At 45.7% G+C, this 23,272-nt stretch overlaps 2 protein-coding genes across 5 annotated transcripts in view; one reads left to right on the top strand and one right to left on the bottom strand.

The window, feature by feature from the left end:
- Window positions 1–23,272, top strand: part of drosha (drosha ribonuclease III) — a 75,567-nt gene that overhangs the window by 19,730 nt on the left and 32,565 nt on the right. For both annotated transcript variants that reach the window (XM_079291582.1, XM_079291581.1), the window contains exons 16-22: window positions 200–307; window positions 3,159–3,266; window positions 8,838–8,976; window positions 9,089–9,149; window positions 9,477–9,536; window positions 20,643–20,742; window positions 22,767–22,869. In XM_079291582.1, coding sequence (XP_079147708.1) covers window positions 200–307; window positions 3,159–3,266; window positions 8,838–8,976; window positions 9,089–9,149; window positions 9,477–9,536; window positions 20,643–20,742; window positions 22,767–22,869 — 679 coding nt within the window. The remainder of the gene's footprint in view (window positions 1–199; window positions 308–3,158; window positions 3,267–8,837; window positions 8,977–9,088; window positions 9,150–9,476; window positions 9,537–20,642; window positions 20,743–22,766; window positions 22,870–23,272) is intronic.
- Window positions 12,618–20,052, bottom strand: LOC306794190 (uncharacterized protein). 3 transcript variants are annotated; one of them, XM_079292158.1, is made up of 3 exons: window positions 18,832–20,052; window positions 17,338–17,428; window positions 12,618–17,036 (listed from the first exon to the last, which is right to left on the bottom strand). In XM_079292158.1, exon 3 carries the CDS (start codon window positions 16,989–16,991, stop codon window positions 15,537–15,539), a length of 1,455 nt encoding a protein of 484 aa, XP_079148284.1. In that variant the 5' UTR covers window positions 16,992–17,036; window positions 17,338–17,428; window positions 18,832–20,052; the 3' UTR covers window positions 12,618–15,536. The 3 variants fall into 3 exon arrangements, with proteins under 3 accessions (XP_079148284.1, XP_079148283.1, XP_079148282.1); XM_079292157.1 differs by having other exon boundaries at window positions 12,618–17,445; XM_079292156.1 differs by having other exon boundaries at window positions 12,618–17,428.

Genomic DNA, 23,272 nt, shown 5'->3' with positions numbered 1-23,272 from the left:
GCTGTCACTGCCCCGTTGCGCTGTGTTTGTGTCATGCTCCGGAGGGGTTTCAGTTCATTGTATGTGCCAGCTTTTCTGTTTCTTTTTGGGGGTGCAGGAGTGGAAAGAAGGGAGGAGGGGGCTTTTTTTTGAGGATGGGAGCCGTCCCTGGAGGCTGCGCTCCAGCAGATCAATAATTGACTGGCTGATTGTTTGGCAGGAAGCTCTTCAGAAGATCCGTCAGAAGAACACGATGCGCCGCGAGGTGACTGTGGAGCTCAGCAGCCAGAGCTTCTGGAAGACTGGCATCCGCTCCGACGTCTGTCAGGTAACACTCAGCAAAGCACACCGACGCATCCATACGCGCCGCAAACACGTGCTCATGGGTGAGAGCGAGATGTTCGTACACACACGGATATGTGTGTAGAAGCAAACTAGACGGAGTCTTATTTCATTTGAGTGTGTACGGGTCTCCTGCGCAGCGAGGGACACTTAAGGAAGCACACACTTTGAGGTTCAGATAATCTCAAAGTTCAGATATTCTTGCTAACCTTGTGAAGACTTTGTAATACACAGCGTTTATATTTGCACTGCAGCAGTACTTCCACTCTCGACACAGACCGCTGCTTATAGCACAGCCTGGAACTTCTTCTGATCTTTCCACACGTTGCGTCACTCCTCTATTTAGGTGTCACAATCCCGTGTAAGGCCAGTGGACTCCCACAGGGCCGCAGCCGGCAATGCCCCTTCATTCAGCAACGTCTCAGACCTGACATTTTATTTATATACAACTTCACCGGCGCTCAGTTCGACAAGAGCGAGGCCACCGTTATCTCTCTTCATGCACTTATTAGCAGCGAAATAAACCAGGATGGGATTTGCTCTCCATGTGGTGTTATCTCAGGGAAGCGGGACAACGTAGGCAGCTTACAGTTCAGCACAGGCGCCCTAATGAGAGTTCAACCAATAACCCCTGAATGTGTTAGCGCCGCGCTGCCCACTGAAACATACAGAGCTGCATCTGTTCCTGGATTTGTCAGAGTAACGTAATGGGCGAGTGTGCTTTACTTTACATTTCTTTCATTTATTGTTTATTCCAATACTTTCTGCCTGTTACTCAGAAAATAATTGCCACAGGTCTTTTTCCCGCCTAGCCCCGTATGCGGCGAGGATTAGCCCACAGCTGATGCACGTTCTCACATTTTCTGAGAGGAATGACCAGGAAGTTCTAGCCTCGCCAACCAGACCCCTCTCACAGCGAGGTCTAGCGGAGAAGGATCCGATCCATAATTGCTGCCCAATTATATTTGCTTCAAGCTGTACTGCTGCGGCTAATTGGTTCATGAATAATTTCAGTTTCGAACGGCGGTGGTACACTCTGCACAACGTGTGACACGGACACGATAGAACGGCAGAACTGACCCATAGTTTCTTGATTTGTAAAAGCAGCCGCTCTGTCCCCCCCCCCCCCCCCCCCCCGCCCCTTCGTTACTGACATCGCTCGGCTGCACCAAGGTTGTTTCACTTGAAAAGGCTTTGTCAAGGACCGGGGCTGCACTTTGGAGGCAGGAACTTATTCATTCAGCAATGTGTTTTAATTTTAGTTTAATATTGTGTATGTTTTTGCATCCCTGATCACATCCATGTGAAGGCTATCAGAAGGCTTTATTTTACATGTTATGCTTTCTCTGTTACTGCAGAGAACATAAGTGTGGGTGGGTCTTTACTCACTGAGACAGTGTGGTGCAATTATTCATCCATTTATTTACATTAATCAGCCTGCTTATGTATCGCATGACCCAGGAATACAATGCTGCATGTAGGAAGAAGCTGTTAATGGTGTTAATACTTGCTGAATATATGCCTCCTAATAAAACCTCCTAAAATAAGTTGGAGCATCGTAAGCCGTTCAGCCTTACAAAGACATCTCTATACAGCGAAGAAATGTTCGCTTTATTTATTTATTTTATTCCGTAAGAAACAAATGACGGAAAACAAGTTGGGATATCCATTTTTCATCACATTCCAGTTAATTAAATTGTCATGTAGCGAGTTAAAGTGCAATTTAAAACCCATGCGTGTAATGTTTCAGCCTAAGTCCGGTTGGACGGCGTCCAAACTGCCCAATCGTCATCCGTGACAGTAAATTAGAAATGTCCCACCTTTTAATTACCAGCGTATCAACTCTAACAGCCCCTTTACTTCTGCTCTCTTCACACATGTGTACTCGGTCACTCCGGCGGAGCAGGTCAGGAGCTGTAGACACGGCCGCGGCCTGGCTTTTGTTAATTGGCTGCTCAACAAGGCCTGGGGAGTGTGTCACCGCGGGCCCCTGTGATGGCCCCGGGGCTACGTGGCAGCACCGCTTGTAGCCGCCGGGCCTTCGGGCTCACCCTCCCCAGTAGCGCTAATTAAAACATGCATGGCTTCCTCCTCTCATGTGGTGGCACGGGGGTTAATGTGTGTACACCGGCCTTTGCTGCAGTTCCTCACCGCCTGAGTCGGCCGCCTTGATGAGCCTCCGCTAATGATGCTGGAGATCGGCTCTCTTGACTGTCGGACTAATTTGCTGGCCGCTGACTGTTCTTCTTCTCTTTTGCCGTCCGTCCCCACTTTACATGTCGACGTCGCTCGCTGATACGCTCACTCCCTCCACTCCTCCTCCCTCCGTTTTTCTTTCACTCTGTTGCAGTCAAACTTTTCTTCTTTTTTTTTTTTTCTTCGTATAAGACATGTGGGTCAGAGGGGGGGGGGGGGGCTGTCTGTGTTTGTCCAAATGTAAGTGTATCAACATGACGAAATGGGCTTCGATTTGACCGGCCTGTCCAAATGTGAAATTCCCTCCTCTCTGTCATTCCCTCTCACAGCGCAGCGATTGTGTTTTTGATTATTTCATCTCTCTGTTGCAGAGCACCACTTAATAAATAATGACTGGCTGATTGATTTCTCCCTGCCTGTTCCTTCTGTCAGCCCTGTCTCCCTTTCTCTTTGCACGATCTCTCCATCACACTTTCTCTCAAAAACATGCTCCCCTCGCTCTTCTTTCACTCCTCTGTCATGCTCGTTCTGTCTCTTCCTGTTTCTTTCCCTTTCCAATGTTTCCTCCCGCTGCTGTTCCCCCCCCCCCCCCTCGCCCCTTCTTTATTTTTTTCTTAACCAATTCTCTCTTTCCTCCACAGCACGCCATGATGCTGCCCGTCCTCACCCATCACATCCGCTACCACCAGTGTCTGAAGCACCTGGATAAGCTCATCGGCTACGTCTTCAAGGAGCGCTGCCTCCTTCAGGTAGAAAGCACGGCAGCTCCTTACTCGCCCAAAGTGATGTGACCCAAGCTGCATTACGTAAAGGCTGGCATAGTTGATAACTAACAGGATAGATACGGGAAGGCAAATCCCAGCGGTTCTTTTAGGCGGGGCGCGGTCTCGGCCGGTCAGGAAGCATGGGGAGAAAAACATTTTGTGCAGGGGCTTGTTGAGATCCAGGGAGGCGGCGCTCGCCTCATTACTGTGCCCATTCCACCTCTGCAGGGAGAGTTGAGGTGGAAACAGGGGGCTCAGGAGTCAGCTAAGGTAACCCACACACCGGCCTGAGTCACATCTCTGCAACGAGCAGCCCGGGTCCGCTGTGAGTTGCAGTGACAGTAGTCAGGACAACAACAGCCTTCTCCGTAATGTGTCGTAGCCCATACATTGTTAAAAAGGGGAAGGATGCATTGAGATTCGCTCAAGGCTCTGTGTGTGGGTGAGTGTGTGTGTGTGGGTGAGTGTGTGTGTGTGTGAGTGTGTTTCTATGTGGAGATTTGCACTTATCGATCAGCGATCGGCCTTTTTGTCGTTTGCTTAATGACGACCTGTCATGAGCGCTAAAAAGAAAACACTGACCCGCCGTGAGGCCGGCCGACAAAGCCGCGGCCCCTTTCATCGAGAAGACGCCCATCTGAGCTCGACATCTCCGTCTCTCGGGGGACAAGTTAATGGATTTGTCCCTCCCTCTTTCTCATTCCATTCCTTCATCGTCCGAAAGAGACAAACAAACAAAAGAAGAAGAAGAAAGAAAGAAATCATCCGTTTGATCGTGACAGCTCCATACAGGCCTCTACAGTGTCTGTCTGCCTGCATCACAATCCTATCCACTGAGGTGTTAATGCCATGACATCAGTGTGTGTGTGTGTGTGTGAGAGAGAGAGAGAAGCCGAGGCTGTCAGCAGTTCACCACTACTGGGACTGAAATGTCCCAAGTAGGGAGCCATCATTGCTGGGCTTACAGCAGCTAGCCCATCTATTGCACAAACACACACACACATCGGCAGTTAATGTCATACAGCACACACACACACACACTCTGCCAAGATGGGTTTGGACAGAACGGCTGCAGTGCAAGTTGTGAGTGCAATGGTGCTTGTTCAGACAGCCCTCTCTGAGTCAGAACTGATTTCCGATCAGCCATCGTTTCCCATTTGCCTCCTCTCTGTCGGGATAATCACATTTTACGAGTCCAATGTTGTTTTTTTCCGTCGGTGGTTTATTCATTTCTGACATGAGGGAATGCCACCACTCTAGTGATTTCATTATGAATGAAGAGTGCCTTCGATTCATGCTTTGAATGAATTCATCTGTAGCTGTATATACTGTACGGGGAATGAAAAGACCACCGTATGGGCGTTAGGGAGTGACATGTCGCAGTATGGTGTTTAGATTAGCTCAGATGGTGGAGAGGAAGTGTGGAAGGTAGATGTAAAGTAGCTTTGCTCACCTTTTATGCTCAGGACCGGCTCCAGAAAACCACTCTTGAATAGGGTCCCGGTTTTCTCCTTGAAGGTGATGAATCCGATATAACATTGTCCCAACGACGGCGTAAAAGCATAGCATCCACCCTCCGGTTCCCCCACAACCCTGTCAGCACTGTTGCCGTCGTTTGCACTGTTAGCACCGTTAGAACTTTTAAACCAGTATTTCTACAGAGGAACAAAGGCCCCGGCTCTCATTCTTGCTTTGGGGCAGTTTGCATCTGCATTCCAAAATGGAAATTTTTGTTCTAGCTTTAAAAGTTAATGAGCTGTACTCCCATTAAAAGGATCGCATTTCCCTGAGACGAGATGAAAGCAGCAGATCATCTGGGAACCAGAGGTTGGTGGGTCTGCACAGAATCGATGCTGGTGTCCAGCTCCTTCCCTCTAATGCTTTAATGAAGGCGCATTTGTGAAAATTTCGAGAACAACACGTGTCAATGTTTAATCACGATACTGTACTCGGTCCGTAAATCAATGAGAACATCACTCGATTCTGCGTGCGGCAACACACCTGCTATTTCTATTCAGAATGGCAATGTGTTGCTGGCACGAGGCAACTGGCAAAAACCCAGCCGGAGAGCATGAGCCTCTGCACCCGGCACTTCCCCTCGCCGGGCTGCAGTGGAGCCACGGCCCTTTGAAGCTCGTCTTCTGAGAGCATCCCTGTTAAACATTTAAAACTTGGGGGGGGGGGGGGGGCGTGGGTTGGGTTTGGAGAGACATGTGTTCACGGTCGCCACATGTTCCCGCATCCCCACATCCACCAGACCCTCATAATCGTACCCGCCCCCTGTTGCTTCATCCCCACTCGTCTTTTTCGACCCATGCTGGCAGAACGAGAGGCATCACAGAGGATCTCAATAATTTAACCGAAGAAGTCTGTGTGCCCCCGCGAATGCAGCTGTGACTCCGAGTGCTGAGTGCAGAGGTATTTTTATTTGTTTTGTTATTCACAGCGCTGCATGCCCATCCGTGTGATTGAGGTCTCCATTTGTTTCAAGTAGGGCTGGCCTGAATACCATTTTAAAGGCTTAAATTATTTACTTGTATTTCTGAGCGAATATTTGAATATTCCTTGTAACAAATGCAAAATGATACACATTATTTATTTACATATTTGCAAGGCATCACCCTGTATGGCTCTGGCACTAGGCGGCAAACTTTGTTCCGAGTGAAGTTGATGCTTCATGTGTTAAAGCTGCATTCTCTCTAGTGTCCACCAGGGGGCGACTCCGGTTGTATAGAAGTCTACTTCTCTCTTGATTTGTTACCTCAGTAAACATGTGTTTATGGTCTCAATCTCTAGTTTCAAGTATTCTTCAATACAGCATGATGTTCATTTGGTAGGTTATGCTTTAGGGGCGGGCTTACTGTGATTGACAGGTCGCTACCATCACCAAATATGGTAACTTCTGTTCACCTGTTACAAACATAAACAACATGGCCACGGCCGTAATTCTAGATGGCCACAAACCAATGAAGCCACAGTGGTTGACGGCGGTCCGGCTGTAGATACCTGTGGTGTAAGTTTTGATTAGTAGCGTCGACCAGTAAATAACCACCACAGCAATATACACGCACCAGATGTGGGTTTTTTCTCCTGCAATGTTTTTTTTTGTCATGAATACTTCACAGGTTGAATTGTGCCTGACCTGTACTTGTGAAAATACAAGAGGGAGGCTACCAACTCCAAACCTACACAGCTAAATATATCACTCTTTTCATCCTTGACAAACGACACTCCTTTCGTTCTTACCTTTCACAATAAAAGCGCTATTTGATATAATATATTTGCAGAAGATAAAACGTTTAAAAATGCCAGAACTGTGGAAAGCTGCACTGCTGAGAGTTGTGTGTACGCTTACCAAACGAGCTTCAGTTTGTCACCATCAGCCACAGAACAACCGGGAACACGAGGCTCTAAATCAACTTTAATGGCAAGCTAGCAAAAATCTGCAGCAATAAAACGAATGCAACTCGCTACTTTCATCATCATTATCATGTTCTTTTCACAATAAGACGGAGAACATAAAATCCACACTTTTGTTCGCTTGCTGAATTGTCAAAACATCCTTCCACCCAACGCGTTCCTTCTTATTTTCACCCACAGACTCGTCTTCCACCAGTGTGTATGACATAATGCAGTACTCCACTGTGACATTGTTGGGTGCTGTTTGCCCGTCCGTTTCCCCGCATGCCGGTTCAACAACACTCTTTCCAGTCAAGTCAGCCGCTCTCCGCTGAGCGATGGTGTTTATTCCCGTTTAGCCAAAGGCGGTTGAGCAGCAGCTGAGGCGGTGATCACTAAATCCAAATCCCTCCCGATACTTTACGCAGTCATTATGTTGACGGGAACAGTTGCAGACGTCAATCCTCCCCACAGATTCTGCTTAAAAGCCAATGCCGTTGTTGGATGTTGTCCTCAACTGTGAAGGACCTGCAGTGTTTACAGAACAACTGAAGTGTTTTTCTTGATGCGAGCTCCGAACTCTGTAGTTGAGGCTGTGTAGTCGGCAGTCATTGACTTGTCTGACGTCCCACAATGGGGGAGTTGAAAGTGGAGTAGACGCGGCGGTTGTTGTTTTTATTTATATTTCTTATCAAACTGTCAACGTGGCACTGAGAATTGCTAGATTTCTGCTTGTCATGTCAAATAACTAGCTCTTTTTTTTTCTTCTTCTTCTTCCCCCCCACACAAAAAGCTGTTAACCACAGGAAGAAAAAACAAAAGTACAATTGCTGTTGAATTTGTTGCCTCCGTGTTCAAGGCTCCAAAGCTGAAGGCCTCTTGAGCAACTATAAATATTGAAACCTCTCTGTTAACGTTTTACATATATGTCTCATTGGAGCTTGAAATTGATTTGAAGTTGGCTGAAAGGAGACAAGCATTTTGAAAAGCAAGCCCGGGGGGGGGGGGGGGGGGTGAGTAGTCTGAGTTTTTTTTTTGTTTTTTTTTAGCTGAGATTAACATTCTCCTAATGTAAGATTGATAAAGGCTTGACATATCCTACTGAGCCCTATCTTTTTCCTCCTTCCTCCCCCGGCGAGTTGGAGATGTTCGGCAGTGGAAGTCTTTCTAGGCACAGCAGTTTTTGTCCTCTTTTCAAGCAAGCTAATGCGTTTCCTTCAGGGTTATTCTACCTTAAATTCCCTCTTTTGCCTCTCTGTACAGGTTTGAAAGTTTAAGCCATTAATTTCCATACAGACAACTTCACCGTGACAAAGATGCGAGAGGGCATTCTCTCTCTCTCTCTCTCTCTCTCTCTCTCTCTCTCTCTCTCTCTCTCTCTCTCTCTCTCTGTCTGTCTGTCTGTCTGTCTGTCTGTCTCTCTGGCTGTCTCTCTGGCTGTCTCTCTCTCTCTGTCTGTGTCTCTCTGTCTCTCTCTGTCTTTGCTTTGACCGGTGTTTCCTTCCGTTTGTAATTAAGCAAAAGAGGAAATGGAACGCATGGGTCTCTGTGGAGGGTTTTCATGTAGCCTGAGGTTGGGCCGTGTCGTAGGTGTCTAAACGTTGTCGGTTTGGCTTTTGTTGCTCACCATTCAGTTCAGTTTTATTGGTAGAGCCCAATATCACACATTTGCCTCGGGGGCTTTAAAATCTCCAATGAGGAATAACTCTCCAAAAATACAAACCTTTAACGTCGAAAAAAGGAAGACGCCTCTAACCAGTGAGGACACGATTGTCTCTCTGTTACCAGGCACGAAGTCCCCAGAACCCAGACTCTGGACCTGAACCAGGAAGTAAAAGCCCTTTTCCAGTATTCCTGTTTGCATTTCAACTACATAAGAAGAACTCGAAATAGTGGCTTTTTATTTGTGTCGCAGAGAATAGGACAGCGACACCGGTTCAATGCATGTTCTTTGTAATTCGCTGCTTCTGCGACTTTTGATGTTTGGAGACAGGAAATACAACACAGGGCCTACAAGTAAAGTAGGACGTCTCCTTAAGATTAAACGCAAGTGAAGTTCTTGAGTTCCCAGAAAGGTTCCTCATAATGGTCCTGTGGTGGAGAAGCACTGCCTTGCTCCTATTTGCTAACCCCCCCCCCCTCTATTCTCTCCTCAAGCTGGCCATGACGCACCCCAGTCACCACCTCAACTTCGGCATGAATCCCGATCATGCCCGCAACTCCCTCTCCAACTGTGGCATCCGCCAGCCGAAGTACGGAGACAGGAAGGTCCACCACATGTACATGAGGAAGAAAGGTGGGTCACTTTTGTCTTTTGTACCTTGTTTCTGGTCTCAGTGTTGAATGACCACCTCGTCTACTACGGCCCCTCACCTCTCCTCCCCTGTGGGGGGATTTGTTTTTTTCAGGCATCAACACATTGATTAACATCATGTCTCGTCTGGGGCAGGATGACCCCTCCCCCTCCAGGTAGGCTGCCCGCAGGCACATATCTGTTCATGCCATCACTGACCGCAGGAGCAATCAAAGGGCCGATCCTCGTGATTAATATACCCGGCAGGCCTGCTGACAAGAAAATTAGCTTTAACTGTGAAAGGAAGGGAAATGAAATAAGCTAATTTTAAGGGGCAACGGCTACTTATTATTAAACGTGAGCTGCTGTTATTCTCAGAGGGCTGATCGGGTGAGCAGCTGTGTGTGAGCGTACGTGTGCCCAAAAGTTTTTTTCTTTATCGCCACTCCTCCCAACTGTCCCCTCATCCCGTCTCCTCCCCCTCTCCTCCTCACCCCCCTCAGGATCAATCACAACGAGAGACTGGAGTTCCTGGGTGACGCTGTTGTCGAGTTCCTCACCAGGTGAGAAAGCGCTTTTGTGCGTCCTTGATGGACGCAACCGCTAATTGAAGCCGACTACAACACTGTCGGCCCCATCTCTCTCCCCCGGAGTGACCCTCTCACTCCAATTTTCTCTCTCTCTCTCTCTCTCTCTCTCTCTCTCTCTCTCTCTCTCATTGTCTCCACTACCCCGTGTCTGTCATAACCATGCTCATCTCCATACTTTCGACTCATCCAAGACAGTGATTTAATGGTAATTGGAACTGGGATGTAATCCCCCACCTCCCCTACCCGCCCTTTAACGGCCTGAAATTCTCCATGACAACTTGCAATTAGCGATCTGGACTTGCTGTCTGGAATGCTGACTGTGTTATTGACTCCCAGGTGAGTGTGGACTTTGCTGCCCGGCACTTACCTAAGCACAGTGCTAATTATGCGTAGCTATTATTAATGTCACACACTACCCACCCGCTGTACCTCCTCCTCTGAGTTGATATTACTTCACGAACATACGAGAGAAAGCCTTCCTCTCTCGCCACAGCAGGCTGTAGTACTTACACGGTAGAACGAATACATTTTTATCTGACATCCATTTGCCCGACAGCATAGCTTCTACTACCAAAATCGAATTCCTAACCCTCCATGCTAACACTTCTACCACAGTCAACATTCAGGAGCGGGATTAAACCTTGATGGGAACTGACACTGGCTTACACAGGACACTACTTCAGCGCCTTATGCAACTGGAACAGTGTTACAAAGAAGGTGGTTAGCCTCTGTTTCTCAAGCCATCTCTCGGCATGTTTTGCCATTTTCCCCTCCTTCCTCCCCCCTCTGCTTCTGCCTCCCTTCTTTGATTGTTAGCGTCTGACGAGGCATGCTTGGCCTCCGCTCTGGCCCTCTGAATTATTTATCAGCCTCTTGTCCAGTTAAATGGGTACAGCAGATCCAGCCAACTGCCTTGTACACCTCCAGCGCGCGCTGCCCTTAGAGGCTATCTGGGGCCTCTGCTGTCCAGCCAACAGAATATTTAGCAGATTTGAACAGAAGGGGGTCACGGCATGATTTTATTCTAAAAGGGTCGGCAGATGATGTAAAAAAAATAAATCCGCTTGCAATATTTGTAATCCTTCTTCTAAAAAACTAAATAGTTCATAAAGAGGAGTATTTGATGTTCAGGTACGTCTTTTTAAAGTAATTAATTATGAAGTAATGTGAGCCTCTTTTTCACAACCCAATTCTGTCTATGATCTCTAGGGGAAATGAAGGCTTGATGTATTTACTAGTTTTATTCTGCCTTACAGCACTGAGATCAGACTCTGTTGTTCAAATTGGGATTCTTACGGTTGTTTCTTGCTTTGGACAGTAGCCAGGCTGCTAACAGAAGCCATGTTGTTAACGCCAACACAAGCAACCAGAACAATGAACGAGGTGCTACGAGGAAGCCAGAAACAAACATCTACGTTTGTTTGAGACAAAAGAAACAAACATCTATGTTAGAATTTGCAACATGGCTAATGTTAGCTAATACAAACACTAGCAGCCAGAAAAAATATCTATGATTTATTATTCATTTGATAATTGAAACAACGTAAGCTAAAGCCAACCCAAGCAGCTAGAAACAAACATCGATGGATTCATTGTCCCTTTGTTAATCTAACCAATGCTAGCTAAAGCTAACGCCAACCCAAGCAGCTAGAAACAAACATCGATGGATTCATTGTCCCTTTGCTAATCTAACCACCGTTAGCTAAAGCTAACGCCAACCCAAGCAGCTAGAAACAAACAGCGATGGATTCATTGTCCCTTTGTTAATCTAACCACCGTTAGCTAAAGCTGACACCAACTCAAGCAGCTAGAAACAGATATCTATGATTCATTGTTCTTTTGCTAATCTAACCAATGCTAGCTAAAGCTAACACTAGCAGCCAAAAACAAACTTATATGAGTCATTGTCCGTCTGCTAATTTAAACAATGCTAGCAACACCAGCAGCCAGAAACAAACATCTTTGTTTCATTGTCCCTTTGCTAATCTAACCAATGCTTGCTGAAGCTAACAGCAACCCAAGCAGCTAGAAACAAACATCGATGGATTCATTGTCCCTTTGCTAATCTAACCAATGCGAGCTAAAGCTAACACCAACCCAAGCAGCTAGAAACAAACATCGATGGATTCATTGTCCCTTTGCTAATCTAACCACCGTTAGCTAAAGCTAACGCCAACCCAAGCAGCTAGAAACAAACAGCGATGGATTCATTGTCCCTTTGTTAATCTAACCACCGTTAGCTAAAGCTAACACCAACTCAAGCAGCTAGAAACAGATATCTATGATTCATTGTTCTTTTGCTAATCTAACCAATGCTAGCTAAAGCTAACACTAGCAGCCAAAAACAAACTTATATGAGTCATTGTCCGTCTGCTAATTTAAACAATGCTAGCAACACCAGCAGCCAGAAACAAACATCTATGTTTCATTGTCCCTTTGCTAAGCTAACCAATGCTTGCTGAAGCTAACAGCAACCCAAGCAGCTAGAAACAAACATCTATGTGTTCTTGTCTGTTTGCTGACCTAAACAAAGATCAAGTTTTCTTGCTGTGGCGAAACTCAGCCTACTGTAATCCGGTAGTCTTTACAACAGCGGTGCCAATGTTACTGCCACTTGGAAATGCTAGGAGGTGGAAAAGTTTTCTGTTGCCACTTTTAATTATTAAATGATTACATTCTAAAGCCTAAAAAAAGACATTCTTCCCATGAAGTTTAAGAAGCACTGCTGCAGAACATTACGGATGAGCTTCAGAGAGCAACAGTTTCTATGTTCACTTAATGACCCTTTGATGTACTGCACGGCCAGTGGGGTCGGAAGTTCACCGCATCAACATGTTTGAAGATCAATTTCTTTGTGGCTAAGATTTCTTTAAAATGAATGAGCTTTTGATGAATGAACTGAGGTACGAACACGAGGTTTTTGTACCTGAACAATGCGATGTAGTCCAGTCAGCCTCTGTCTCTGACTGACACTTTTGCCAGCAAACTGGTCTAATTATTTTTCATTACACTAAGTGCTTTTTATTAATTCCAAGTACTTTGTTTTGTTATGGAAGAATTTTACCTCACAACAAGAGAGAAGGCCAGAGCACATGTGACTGCCATGTGGCCGGCTTTGTGCCGTCGACTCACACGCTGCGATAATAACGCTACCCAAACTGGTTTACAATTATAAGGAATTTAATTCCACTGATGTAAGTACATTTACAGTTATACATTGGAGTGTACACTCCTATGACATATTAAAACAATAAAACCCCATTTGCAAAAACCTCACCCGGCTCCTCCGGTGTAACACGTCTGTCGTCCGGCAGCCATCCCAGAACAAGGGCGAGGAAAAAAGTCTTAAATTAAACCTCCCACATCTGTTCGAAACACCTCCTCCTCCGTTTATCCCGATTCCTATTGGCTATCCTCCAGGAGTGTATTCTACTGTCTGGCTCTGAGTTCATCATCACATTCAATGACTGTCAGTTACGTTTTAAACCCTTCTATAATAATCCTTCAAAATAAAAGTTATACTTCTGCACTTGGCAGAAGTTTCATGCTTATGTTTATCTTAATTATGCATTCTCAAAACCCTTATGATTATGACTAACTATGAATTATTAATTATGAATTATTAAACACTTTTATTATATCTACTAACTACAGTTTTTTACTCAAATTTCTTACAATTCCCCCCTAACTCACAGTTCACTGTGAGTTAGCTACTCGAATGTAGTTAGTTTTTCAAATGTCCCTGGAGACCTTCCCCCTACTCAATCCAGGGAAAGGCTCCCTATCTATCTAAACCGAGGCAAAGAATTCATGCACACAGATATCATTTCAAGTATTTCTGTTCAGTTCGTTTCAAGATAGAGTGCGTTGAGAGTCACTGCCTTCCACGTCTTGGGGCTGGCAGGATCAGGATACAGTCTGTAGGCTAGAGAACACATACTGAGAAGCCTTGACTGTTCTTTTACACGTGACAAAATTACATTTCTTAATCTTTTCCACCCTAAAATCCCTTTATAACCCAATTAAACAAAAAATTTAATCTCCAAATACTCATCCAAAACAATCCGTCTATTTTCCAAACTTCCAACATCTCACTGGATGTTTTAGAAGTCCATCTGGATGGTCAGGAACCGCTCGTGAAGTCCCTCTGGTGGCCTCATCTAGACTGTGGCCATCAGAAGCTCCAATTCGTCCTCATCCTCGTCACATAACTGGTTGCCTGGACTGGTGTCTGGCTCATCGGTGAAACAATAAACCCCTGTAGAGGTCCACGGATGCACGGGAACCCCCATCCACAGACAACTAGGCGGTCTATGATGACAGCACACAGAATAATTACGATTGCCAAAAATGTATGTTTTCACTGGCTAAGCATACTTCCCAACCAGTCGGTGAATGGATTCGTGACACCAGAGTTGTCTGCTAGCTCTTGGCTGAGTGCTGTCAGTCCCTCCAGAGCCCTGGTCACCGATCCATCAGGAGCTGTGTTATTTGGAATGAAAGTGCAGCACGCAGACCCAAACATCTGGCACACGCCACTTTTCTCTGCTAAATCATATCTAATGCCATTCTGTTCTGCAAGGTCATTAAACTAGTCTTCGCCAGCTGTGCATGCAGTCCTGATATGGCGTCACTGGTGAAGTTTACTAAACGCTGTTGGTTATAGTAAATGTAGTTGATCCAATCGACATTTTTATTAATCATCACCCTCTGAGAGAAAACAGATTCTAAATCTGCTGCTATTTGATTTCTGGCTTGAAAGTCATTAGACACCCCCCTTGGCAGTCTTATGACATCTTATGTACACTTGGTCATCAAAGGCCCCCTTCGGGCCGCCGGCATCTCTTTTGGATCTTCTGTTAGCATGTGGGCGTGGAGAGATGAGTTCTCCATAAGTTGCATCAGTGACAGGCAAGATATAGGTGACTGTTGCTACAATTTGCTTCAATAATACTGCCTACATTGGGCCCCATAGCTGTATCTGAGGCTATACAATCAAATGGACCCTCTGAAACCTTGAACAGAGGTGGGGTATTATATTCTACAGGTGGGTAATGCCAGTGCAGCCTCTGACAAGTGTGTTGGAGGGGCAAAGTGTCATCAGTAAACAGAGTTAAAATACAACTAATTCAGGACTTAGGAGTCTGAATCTTGAAGGAACTGGTGTTGCTAGGGGTTGCTCGGTCCTGAACACACAATACAATCTGTACTACTGACTTGAAGCCGTATATTGTACCCACCATAAATTCCCATCTGCCATTTCAGTTTCCACCCCTTACCTCATTCTCTGCGTCAGTCGTATGTCGAACCTGGTCTAGTCATGCATGTGATCTGGTTCCTGTCTGTGGTTAATTCCACATACTAAGAGGGAAGCTACTGAAATCAGGAAGAAAGTAATTACAGACTTCCATAACCTACTGAAGCTAGAGTCTCCCAATGGAAGGCCTCGCTTAACCTGTGGGGGAAACGTCATTGTCAGTACTGTCTAAACCCTCTTTTGAGGTGTCTTTAACTTCAAATTTTCCTGTCTGATGTTCACTCCTGTCTCTGCGAGTGTCACACTTGTTACCTTCGCTGCTGCACAGTGAGTGAGGTGGTGTCAAGTTGCCAATACTACCTCCCATGGACCGGTCCACCTTGGTTCACTCCACTTGCGTTTGTGGACTTTTATCCACACCAGACTGCCTGGTGACACATCAGCCTGCTTCCTTTCGTCAGCTGCTGCTTCTGCGTTTGTCACCTGAGAAAACAACACTCGGCTCATGTTAGTTAGAGCTCCCGTATATTTCTCAATTTCTAGAGTTAGCAAGTCTAGTTGTGGTTTATCATGACGTTATTAAATCTCAAAATTTGTGAGTAGCACCTTTACTGAAAACGATTCTAAATGTGGATCTACAAAAAAAATGTTTGACACCTTACCATATTCCCCCTTCACCTCGATATCTCTGCTGTAAGGGATCACATGGCAACCATCTATGTATCTTGGCTATACCCTGAACCTCCCCATGGTCCTGGTGACAGCATGGGCATCTGTTGATGTCTCATGGGAGGAGGTCCAGCTGGACCTGGTCGTAGGTGCTGCTGATGTTGTGGTGGGAACGGAGCATGTTGTGGTGCTGCACTGATCTGTCTTCCTCTCCTTTTATGTGGGCAATCTCTTACCCAATGACCCTCTCTACCACATACGTAGCACTTCCCTCTACCTACAGGTCTTTCATAACCTCCTCTGTAGTTACCTCTCCCTCTGTTAGATGCGCGTGCACGTCCTCTGCCTCTGTAATGTGGTGGAGGTTGGTAGTACACCACTGTGTGGGCTGGTACTGCTGGATTTGGTTGGTATGAGGTCGGGGGTGCAGCTGGATATTGGGGCTGTTGTGGGGCCTGAGCCTTGGCTACGGCCATCTGTTTCTTGGCCAGATGTTTTCTAGTTATTTCTCTGTCGGCCGCCGCTATTTGAAGTTTCAGCAGCCGCCGCGTCATTCTCTCCAGATCTTCCTGTCCTCTTGTCTCCTCAGTTAGATGTCTCTGGTTGTAGTGAGTTAGGTGTTCCCTCCACATGGCATCTTCCATGTTGCTCAAGCCTACCACTCCTCCCAGCGCTGTCTGTACTGGTAGGGGCAGGCCCTTCTGCACAGTGTGTCGCCATACTACAGTGGTGGCTTCATTGCCGTCATGTCTCCCCCCTGTGGCCTCATGCCACTCTTCTTCAGCTCTTTTTAGATACCGATGCAGCTCTTCTTCTGGTTTTAGCTTCAATCCACTGAGGGAAGTCATGTTTGGCTTCGTGGGCCAGATGCTTCTCATAGTTTCCCAGTAGATTCCTCGGAAGTTGTCGAATGGGGTCTGGTCCACTCTGCGGGCCGTTCCCGTTCCTGCTTCTAGGGCATTTAACTTAATTGTCCCCTCTGTGCGGATAATCATGGCCCGTATGTCTCCCAGTGCCAATTTATCCGCTGCCGTGAGTTTTTCAAAGAGACGGATCCAAGGGCTGGCTCCTCCTCCCAGCGGTGGCAGTGCCTTCTCCAGTGTGTCCATGTCTCGATGTCCCCATGGCACATACTCCGCTTGTCCATTGTATTTCACCAGCAAGGGGTACTGTTGGGTCTGGGCTAATGGTGGCATCTCACCTTTTACAGGATAAAGACGTTCTCGACAGCGTTCTGGTGCCTTCCTTTTCCTGTTGAACCGTCTGGGAAGTGGACAACCTCCGGCTGCTCCACTTACCTCTTCTCTTCTGTCCTCATCAGTGTCGTCAAGGGTGTCATCATCACTTGTGGCTGCTCTCTGTCTGTTTCTGGGTTTTGGGAACACATAACCGTCTGTCTTATACTCACCACTCCCCATCTTCCACTCCCGTTTTATCTTTTTTCCTCTGCACCCCATTTGACCTGCTTCGTCCTGGCAGCCCCCTGGAGTCTCCACGTCCATGTCCCCCCTTTATTCTGTACACAGGTGCCCGGAACTGCGTTGTTCCTGTAGTCAGTAAAGTGAGTCCGAGTGTGGAATCTCCCCCCTTGACAACTCAGATTGTGGGGGAACAGAGAAACAGAGACAGCAGCAGTATATTTTGTCCAATAAATGCTCTAAATGTGCTGTGCAGTGAATCAGCCTGCATGTGACATTCTAAACACTTTAGCATAATAGTTAACGTAACTTGCTGTAACTTTCTAAATCCTTCAATCGCATGTGTTATGTGGGTGTGCGTGGTGTTTGTCTAGTTTCTAATGTGTGTGTTAAATGTACACACTTGTCATTGAAGTCAAAGTCAACTCACCCTCTGTGCTGTATGGCGTGTGGCCGCTGACTCCAAAACTGGGATCCGCTGCTCCACTTCCCAGATCTGGACCCTCAGCCACTCACCTTGACTAATACAAACACAGAACTGCCAAAAGTTCAGCAGTAAATGTTAGCATACGTCTGTAGTGTAAGAGAGGTCAACGATCTCTCAAATATGTTGCGCCGTCTGTGTCAAAATTGATTCTTAGGAACTGTGTAAATTAGTAAATGTACCAAAATTAGTCAATACTGGATATGTGAAGGAATCTCAAATCCAAAATTGAAGCTAGAATTCCGAAATCAAACTCAACATCTAAATCAGAATCACAATCACAATCCAGTTCCAAATCAGAATTTGAAAGGTTTAAAATTGGAAGTAAAATGAAATTAAAAAACAATGAATAATTAATCAATTAAATATTAAATTCAACTTTAAAAGTCAATAACTGTGTTCAAAGATATTCAATCAGAAATACCAATGTAAGTCAAACTGTTGAACTGCACTTACACTCTGGTCTGCACAATACTGAGTCACAATTAAGTTCAAGAATTGAAGAAACACAACTGAAACCATTAATCTTTGTTAAAATGCTGAACTAAAACCAAAGTCAACGACTAAAGTTATAATGCTTAATTAAAACTAAGGTCCGGATATGAGCTCACAGCTCTTAGACAATGAATCTCTGAAAATTCAGATTCTAAACACTTCTTTACGGTTACCTGCAGTTAGTCCTTCTTCTGTTTAATTGTTTTTAAATCTCCTTTTCTTTTGCCCCACGTTCCGATGCCTCCAATGGCCCCATGTGAAGCACTCCGAAATGTGCTATACAAATAAACCTGCCCCGCCGTCTGCGCCGAACCGGAAGTTGTTCTGCGCCAAACCGGAAGTTGTCATGAAACCGGCTTTTTTACAGATATGCTATCCGCAATGCTAACGAAAAAACGGAGCTTCTGATAAAGCGTACGCACACACAAGTATCACCAAAATCCCACACTTTAATTCCACTCATACGCCTTCTGTCTCCTCTCTCAATCCAGCCGTTATTTTATTTTATAAGCACTTATTTTACATACAGGGTCCCGCAACGCCGGAGCTACACGTAGCTAGCGTTAGCTCCTCACAGCGCGGTCATGCAATATCAATCATTTTAAACGTATTTCCACGCTGCTAAAACACAGACTAGTCACACGTATTATTGGACTTATTTAGTCATCATTTTAAACGTATTTCCACGCTGCTAAAACACAGACTAGTCACACGTATTATCGGACTTATCGTCCGGTTTTTTCCTTAAACCCTCTGGTTTAACCAGACCCTACGATCGTCGTATATAACCCTTCACCCAGTGTGTTCTCACAATCGTATCGCCAACACGGCAACCACGCACATGACAAGACACAATTGTTACCGGACTTATTTATCTTTTACCCACCCGAACGTCCTTTAATATCTTGCATTCAAAAGCCTCCCAGCACCCCGCGGCAATCTTACCTTTTGCAGACTCGATTCCCGGCAGCAGTGCCTGGTTGCTTCCAAAGCTACCGAAGCTGTCCTGGCTCACCAGCTCCTTCTTGTCAGTGTATTTATTCCATTTTGAACCACACCATCCAAAACTCAAACTCTAGGTAAGGCCGGCGAGGTAATCCGCGGACATCGGGCCCTTACCTATACCGAGCAGTGTTGGTCCGCCACTCCCAAAGAACACGCAGTTCGGCCTATCAGGGCTGCCGCCCATCAACGCTTATCGATTCAGCGCTCCCAGTCCTCGCAGCTTACCAAACGCTCTGAATCTCAGTATTCACTGAACTAGTCCCCTCTGCTCACCATGCTAGTATACTTCAGACTGCAAATCATAGCCTCCGCAAATCATAGCCTCCTCCTCCGGGGAACGTCCTCACCGCACCTCAGAGCTAGCTGTTAGCAACGCTAGCCAAAGACACCTCCTCTAAATTTCCTACAAAACTAACTCACAGATTTCATGAAACGGCTCTGCCTACCGATATGATGGGCCCAGGAAGTGTGTTTGACCAGTGCAGCCTTCAGCTCAAGCAGCGAGGCCGGTAAGGAAGTCCCATCTGCGGTGCCAAATTTGTTATGGAAGAATTTTACCTCACAACAAGAGAGAAGGCCAGAGCACATGTGACTGCCATGTGGCCGGCTTTGTGCCGTCGACTCACACGCTGCGATAATAACGCTACCCAAACTGGTTTACAATTATAAGGAATTTAATTCCACTGATGTAAGTACATTTACAGTTATACATTGGAGTGTACACTCCTATGACATATTAAAACAATAAAACCCCATTTGCAAAAACCTCACCCGGCTCCTCCGGTGTAACACGTCTGTCGTCCGGCAGCCATCCCAGAACAAGGGCGAGGAAAAAAGTCTTAAATTAAACCTCCCACATCTGTTCGAAACACCTCCTCCTCCGTTTATCCCGATTCCTATTGGCTATCCTCCAGGAGTGTATTCTACTGTCTGGCTCTGAGTTCATCATCACATTCAATGACTGTCAGTTACGTTTTAAACCCTTCTATAATAATCCTTCAAAATAAAAGTTATACTTCTGCACTTGGCAGAAGTTTCATGCTTATGTTTATCTTAATTATGCATTCTCAAAACCCTTATGATTATGACTAACTATGAATTATTAATTATGAATTATTAAACACTTTTATTATATCTACTAACTACAGTTTTTTACTCAAATTTCTTACAGTTTTCACACTAAGATCACAATACCCTGACAAATAGACCTCTCGTGAATTTGGAAAACAGAACACCACCTGCTTTCCTCTCTTTGCATTGATTAGAAATGACTGAATTAAATGGCCTGTTTTAATTCAAATGAAATCAAATGATACGGTGCGGTTAGGGAGACGCCGGACCGTAATGAAAATGGAACCTGCTCGCCCGGAACCCAGCTGTGGAACCACTGAAGCGCCTGCGGCCATTTCTGGGTTCCAACACGGACCTGGAAAGGCTGGGAAGTCTCTGGGAAATGAATTAGGTGGTCTTGGCAAGAATTGGTGAAAACAAATTAAACTAATATCGAAGTTTTTAATCTGACGATGCATCTTTTTTTAAAGTTGCACACCCACTTTTGCTCATCTCACATTCTCATCTGTGTTGGTGTGAGGGGTGTTTGTCAGTAGATTGTGCGACCTTGTCATATGTCTCTGCCACTGTACTGTTGTTTCATGAGTACTTCTCTCTGTAGTCAGACAAGAAATTAAAGCCATGAAAAAAATCTGAATCCATTGACTGTTCTAATTCTGTTCTCGTCTCTCTGTCCACAGTGTCCACTTGTACTACCTTTTTCCCGGTTTAGAGGAGGGCGGCCTGGCCACCTACAGAACGGCCATCGTGCAGAACCAGCACTTAGCCATGCTAGCCAAGGTAAACTCACAACAAGGCCTTCCTCTGCCGGTCAGAGCAGTGAAAGGTCTCCCAACTGATGGGCCTCGCCGTTACGACTTCGCTTCTTTCTAAGGGGGCATTGGGGAAAAGAGTAATTTTGTCTTCCTGCCATCCCGACCCGTTTTTGTTTTCTTTTGCCCCTCAGGTTTGTAATTGGAGTTAAAAGGTTGTTGTTTTGGAGGGCTAGACTAGTGTGACTGGGGTCCCTGTGGGCCCTTAGAAGTCTTCCTGAAACACTCCAGTTCCTGTTATCGCTAGACCCCCTCGCTTCCCTCCTTCTCTCCCTCCCTCTCTCTCGCTGGCGGCGTTGTACAGCCAAGCCACACTCACTGGCACGTTTGTAAAGAACACAACAATAATCGTCCCGCGATGTGGAGAAAGCAATTAAAAACTTCAATCTTTCATGTTGTTCCCCGCTGAATACAAAGATGCAGCCGCCCGAATCTGCATTTGTGCTGCGTAGCAGTTTGGCTTGTTTCAATTTGCCGCTCGCGGTAAAGTGAGTGTGATACAGTGTTTGACGTTGCCAACTTGTTTACCAGGCTCCTAAAGCCGTCTGCTCAAGAACACTCGCAATTATCTTTCAAAAACTATCTTCAGCGAGCGACGGCACAATCCGCCACTTCACTTGGAAGGCTTAAAAGTCAGAGCGGGTTCCCTCTGAGTTGGAGTATTTATGAATTGTGATTTAATTTGTGTGTGCAATCACGGGGGGTGGGATACCACCAACAGCGATCAGCCGTAATTAAATAACACCCTGACTGTTTTTCGCTGGGTTTTCGTCTCTGCTGCGCTGCCAGTAAAATCAAGTTGGGCTACTTGGCTCAAAGGAATAGTTGCAGAAAGTTTGACTGACCCACACATTACACTACTTATTTACATTACATTTCTATAATTGTGTTATTATTATTATTATTATTATTATTAGACTGAGATAAAAAGATCACTTCATTTAATCCCAGCGGGATAAAAAAACGTAAACGAAAGTGCAACAACTCCACAATAGAGACCGTGCACAAGTGAACTCGTTGTTGTCCCTTTTATGTTGTAGCGTCTGTGTGATTGGATGGATATTTCATTTGGACGCGTCTATCTTGCCAGCCTTGGCATCCTGCCTCACCTCCAGAAGAGCACAGCGTGACTAAGCCTCTGGCTTTATTGTGTCATTTCATCCTCCACAGTGTTGTGAACGTATGCGATAACTGTCTTCACGTGGAGCAGCATCGTGTGTATTTTATGATTTGACAAATATATCTATAAAACTGCTTTCACATGAATCAGGAAACAAATTACATAAGGACACTCAAGGAGGTTCTGCTGGCAAGAAACACAATTCAATAGAAAATATAAAAGAAACACCTAGAATGAAATAAAGATGGAGACAAAAGTAAATGTTAGACTCGCTCAATTGTATACTGTACATAAAGGTGCAAGAAGGGGTAATAATAGTATTAAAACATGTTAAAAGCTCAGTAATAACTTCATATTAACCAGTATGAATGAATATATATCAATTGATGTCAGTTCTTTGTCTTTTTAACGCCATCGGGGTCGGGTGGCGGTCATCAGCTTCTCTGTTATGCATACTTCTAGAACAAGAGTGGTTCAAACAACTCACTACTGTTCAGACTGAATGAAGGTCACCACTCTTCTATTTCCCAATTTATCTTGGGATTATCTACCCTGTCTGTCTGTCTCTCTGTGTGTGTGTGCGCACGTGTGTGAACATTTTCCTCCTGTGCCGGCTTAGTGCATCATGCCACAGCTGGACAACACATGGGCACATCTGTCAGTGCCATGAAGTAGAACCTTTTCCAGCAAGGGCAGGCAATCTTTTTCATTTCCCCGGAGTTGTTTGCATCCACCCCCTCCCCCCCTCCCCTTGTTTTCCATAGAGAGCCCATGAAAATGTGCAACACCAAAAAATGCTATTACTTTTTCAAGAGGCTATTACCGGGGTGTCGGTGGCGGCGCACTGATATGAATGTGTTTGTCTTTTACAGAAACTGGAGTTAGATCGCTTCATGCTCTACGCTCACGGGCCGGATCTGTGCCGGGAGTCGGACCTGCGGCACGCCATGGCCAACTGCTTTGAGGCTCTTATCGGTGAGATTTCCACCAGACTAAAGATAGAGGCGGGGGTGATGTAGGAGAATAAAAAAACAAATTAACTAAATAAGTAAATCTATTCCTACAGGATATATTTACATACGGTGAAAACAAACATTAGGCGGTGGTGGGTTTCATACTCGGCGCTCCCCTGATGATACGGATACAGAAAGCGGGTGGCTTTAAAAGAAGTCTTCCTGCACCAAAACAGCAGTGCGCAAGGAGTGGCGGAGGGGGGGGAAAAAAAGCGCTGACTGGCACCGCGGCCCCCTGTCGGCCCTGAGGCCCCCCGTACTTGTTTCGTGTTCATTATCAGGCGGAGACGAAGTCCGAATCTATTCCGTCGCAGCCACGACACCAGATGCCTGTCTGTCTTTCCTTCCCCTCCCTCGTCTTCCAT

The sequence above is a fragment of the Melanostigma gelatinosum genome, assembly GCF_949748355.1.
Source record: "Melanostigma gelatinosum genome assembly, chromosome: 20".
Lineage (NCBI taxonomy): Eukaryota > Metazoa > Chordata > Actinopteri > Perciformes > Zoarcidae > Melanostigma > Melanostigma gelatinosum.
Note: the sequence above shows the minus strand (reverse complement) of the source record. Positions and strands in the feature narration are given on the sequence as shown.

What these genes read in the sequence shown, in the direction of transcription:
- LOC306794190 (XM_079292157.1), bottom strand. Translation starts at nt 16,991, where the DNA reads ATGGACGTGGAGACTCCAGGGGGCTGCCAGGACGAAGCAGGTCAAATG.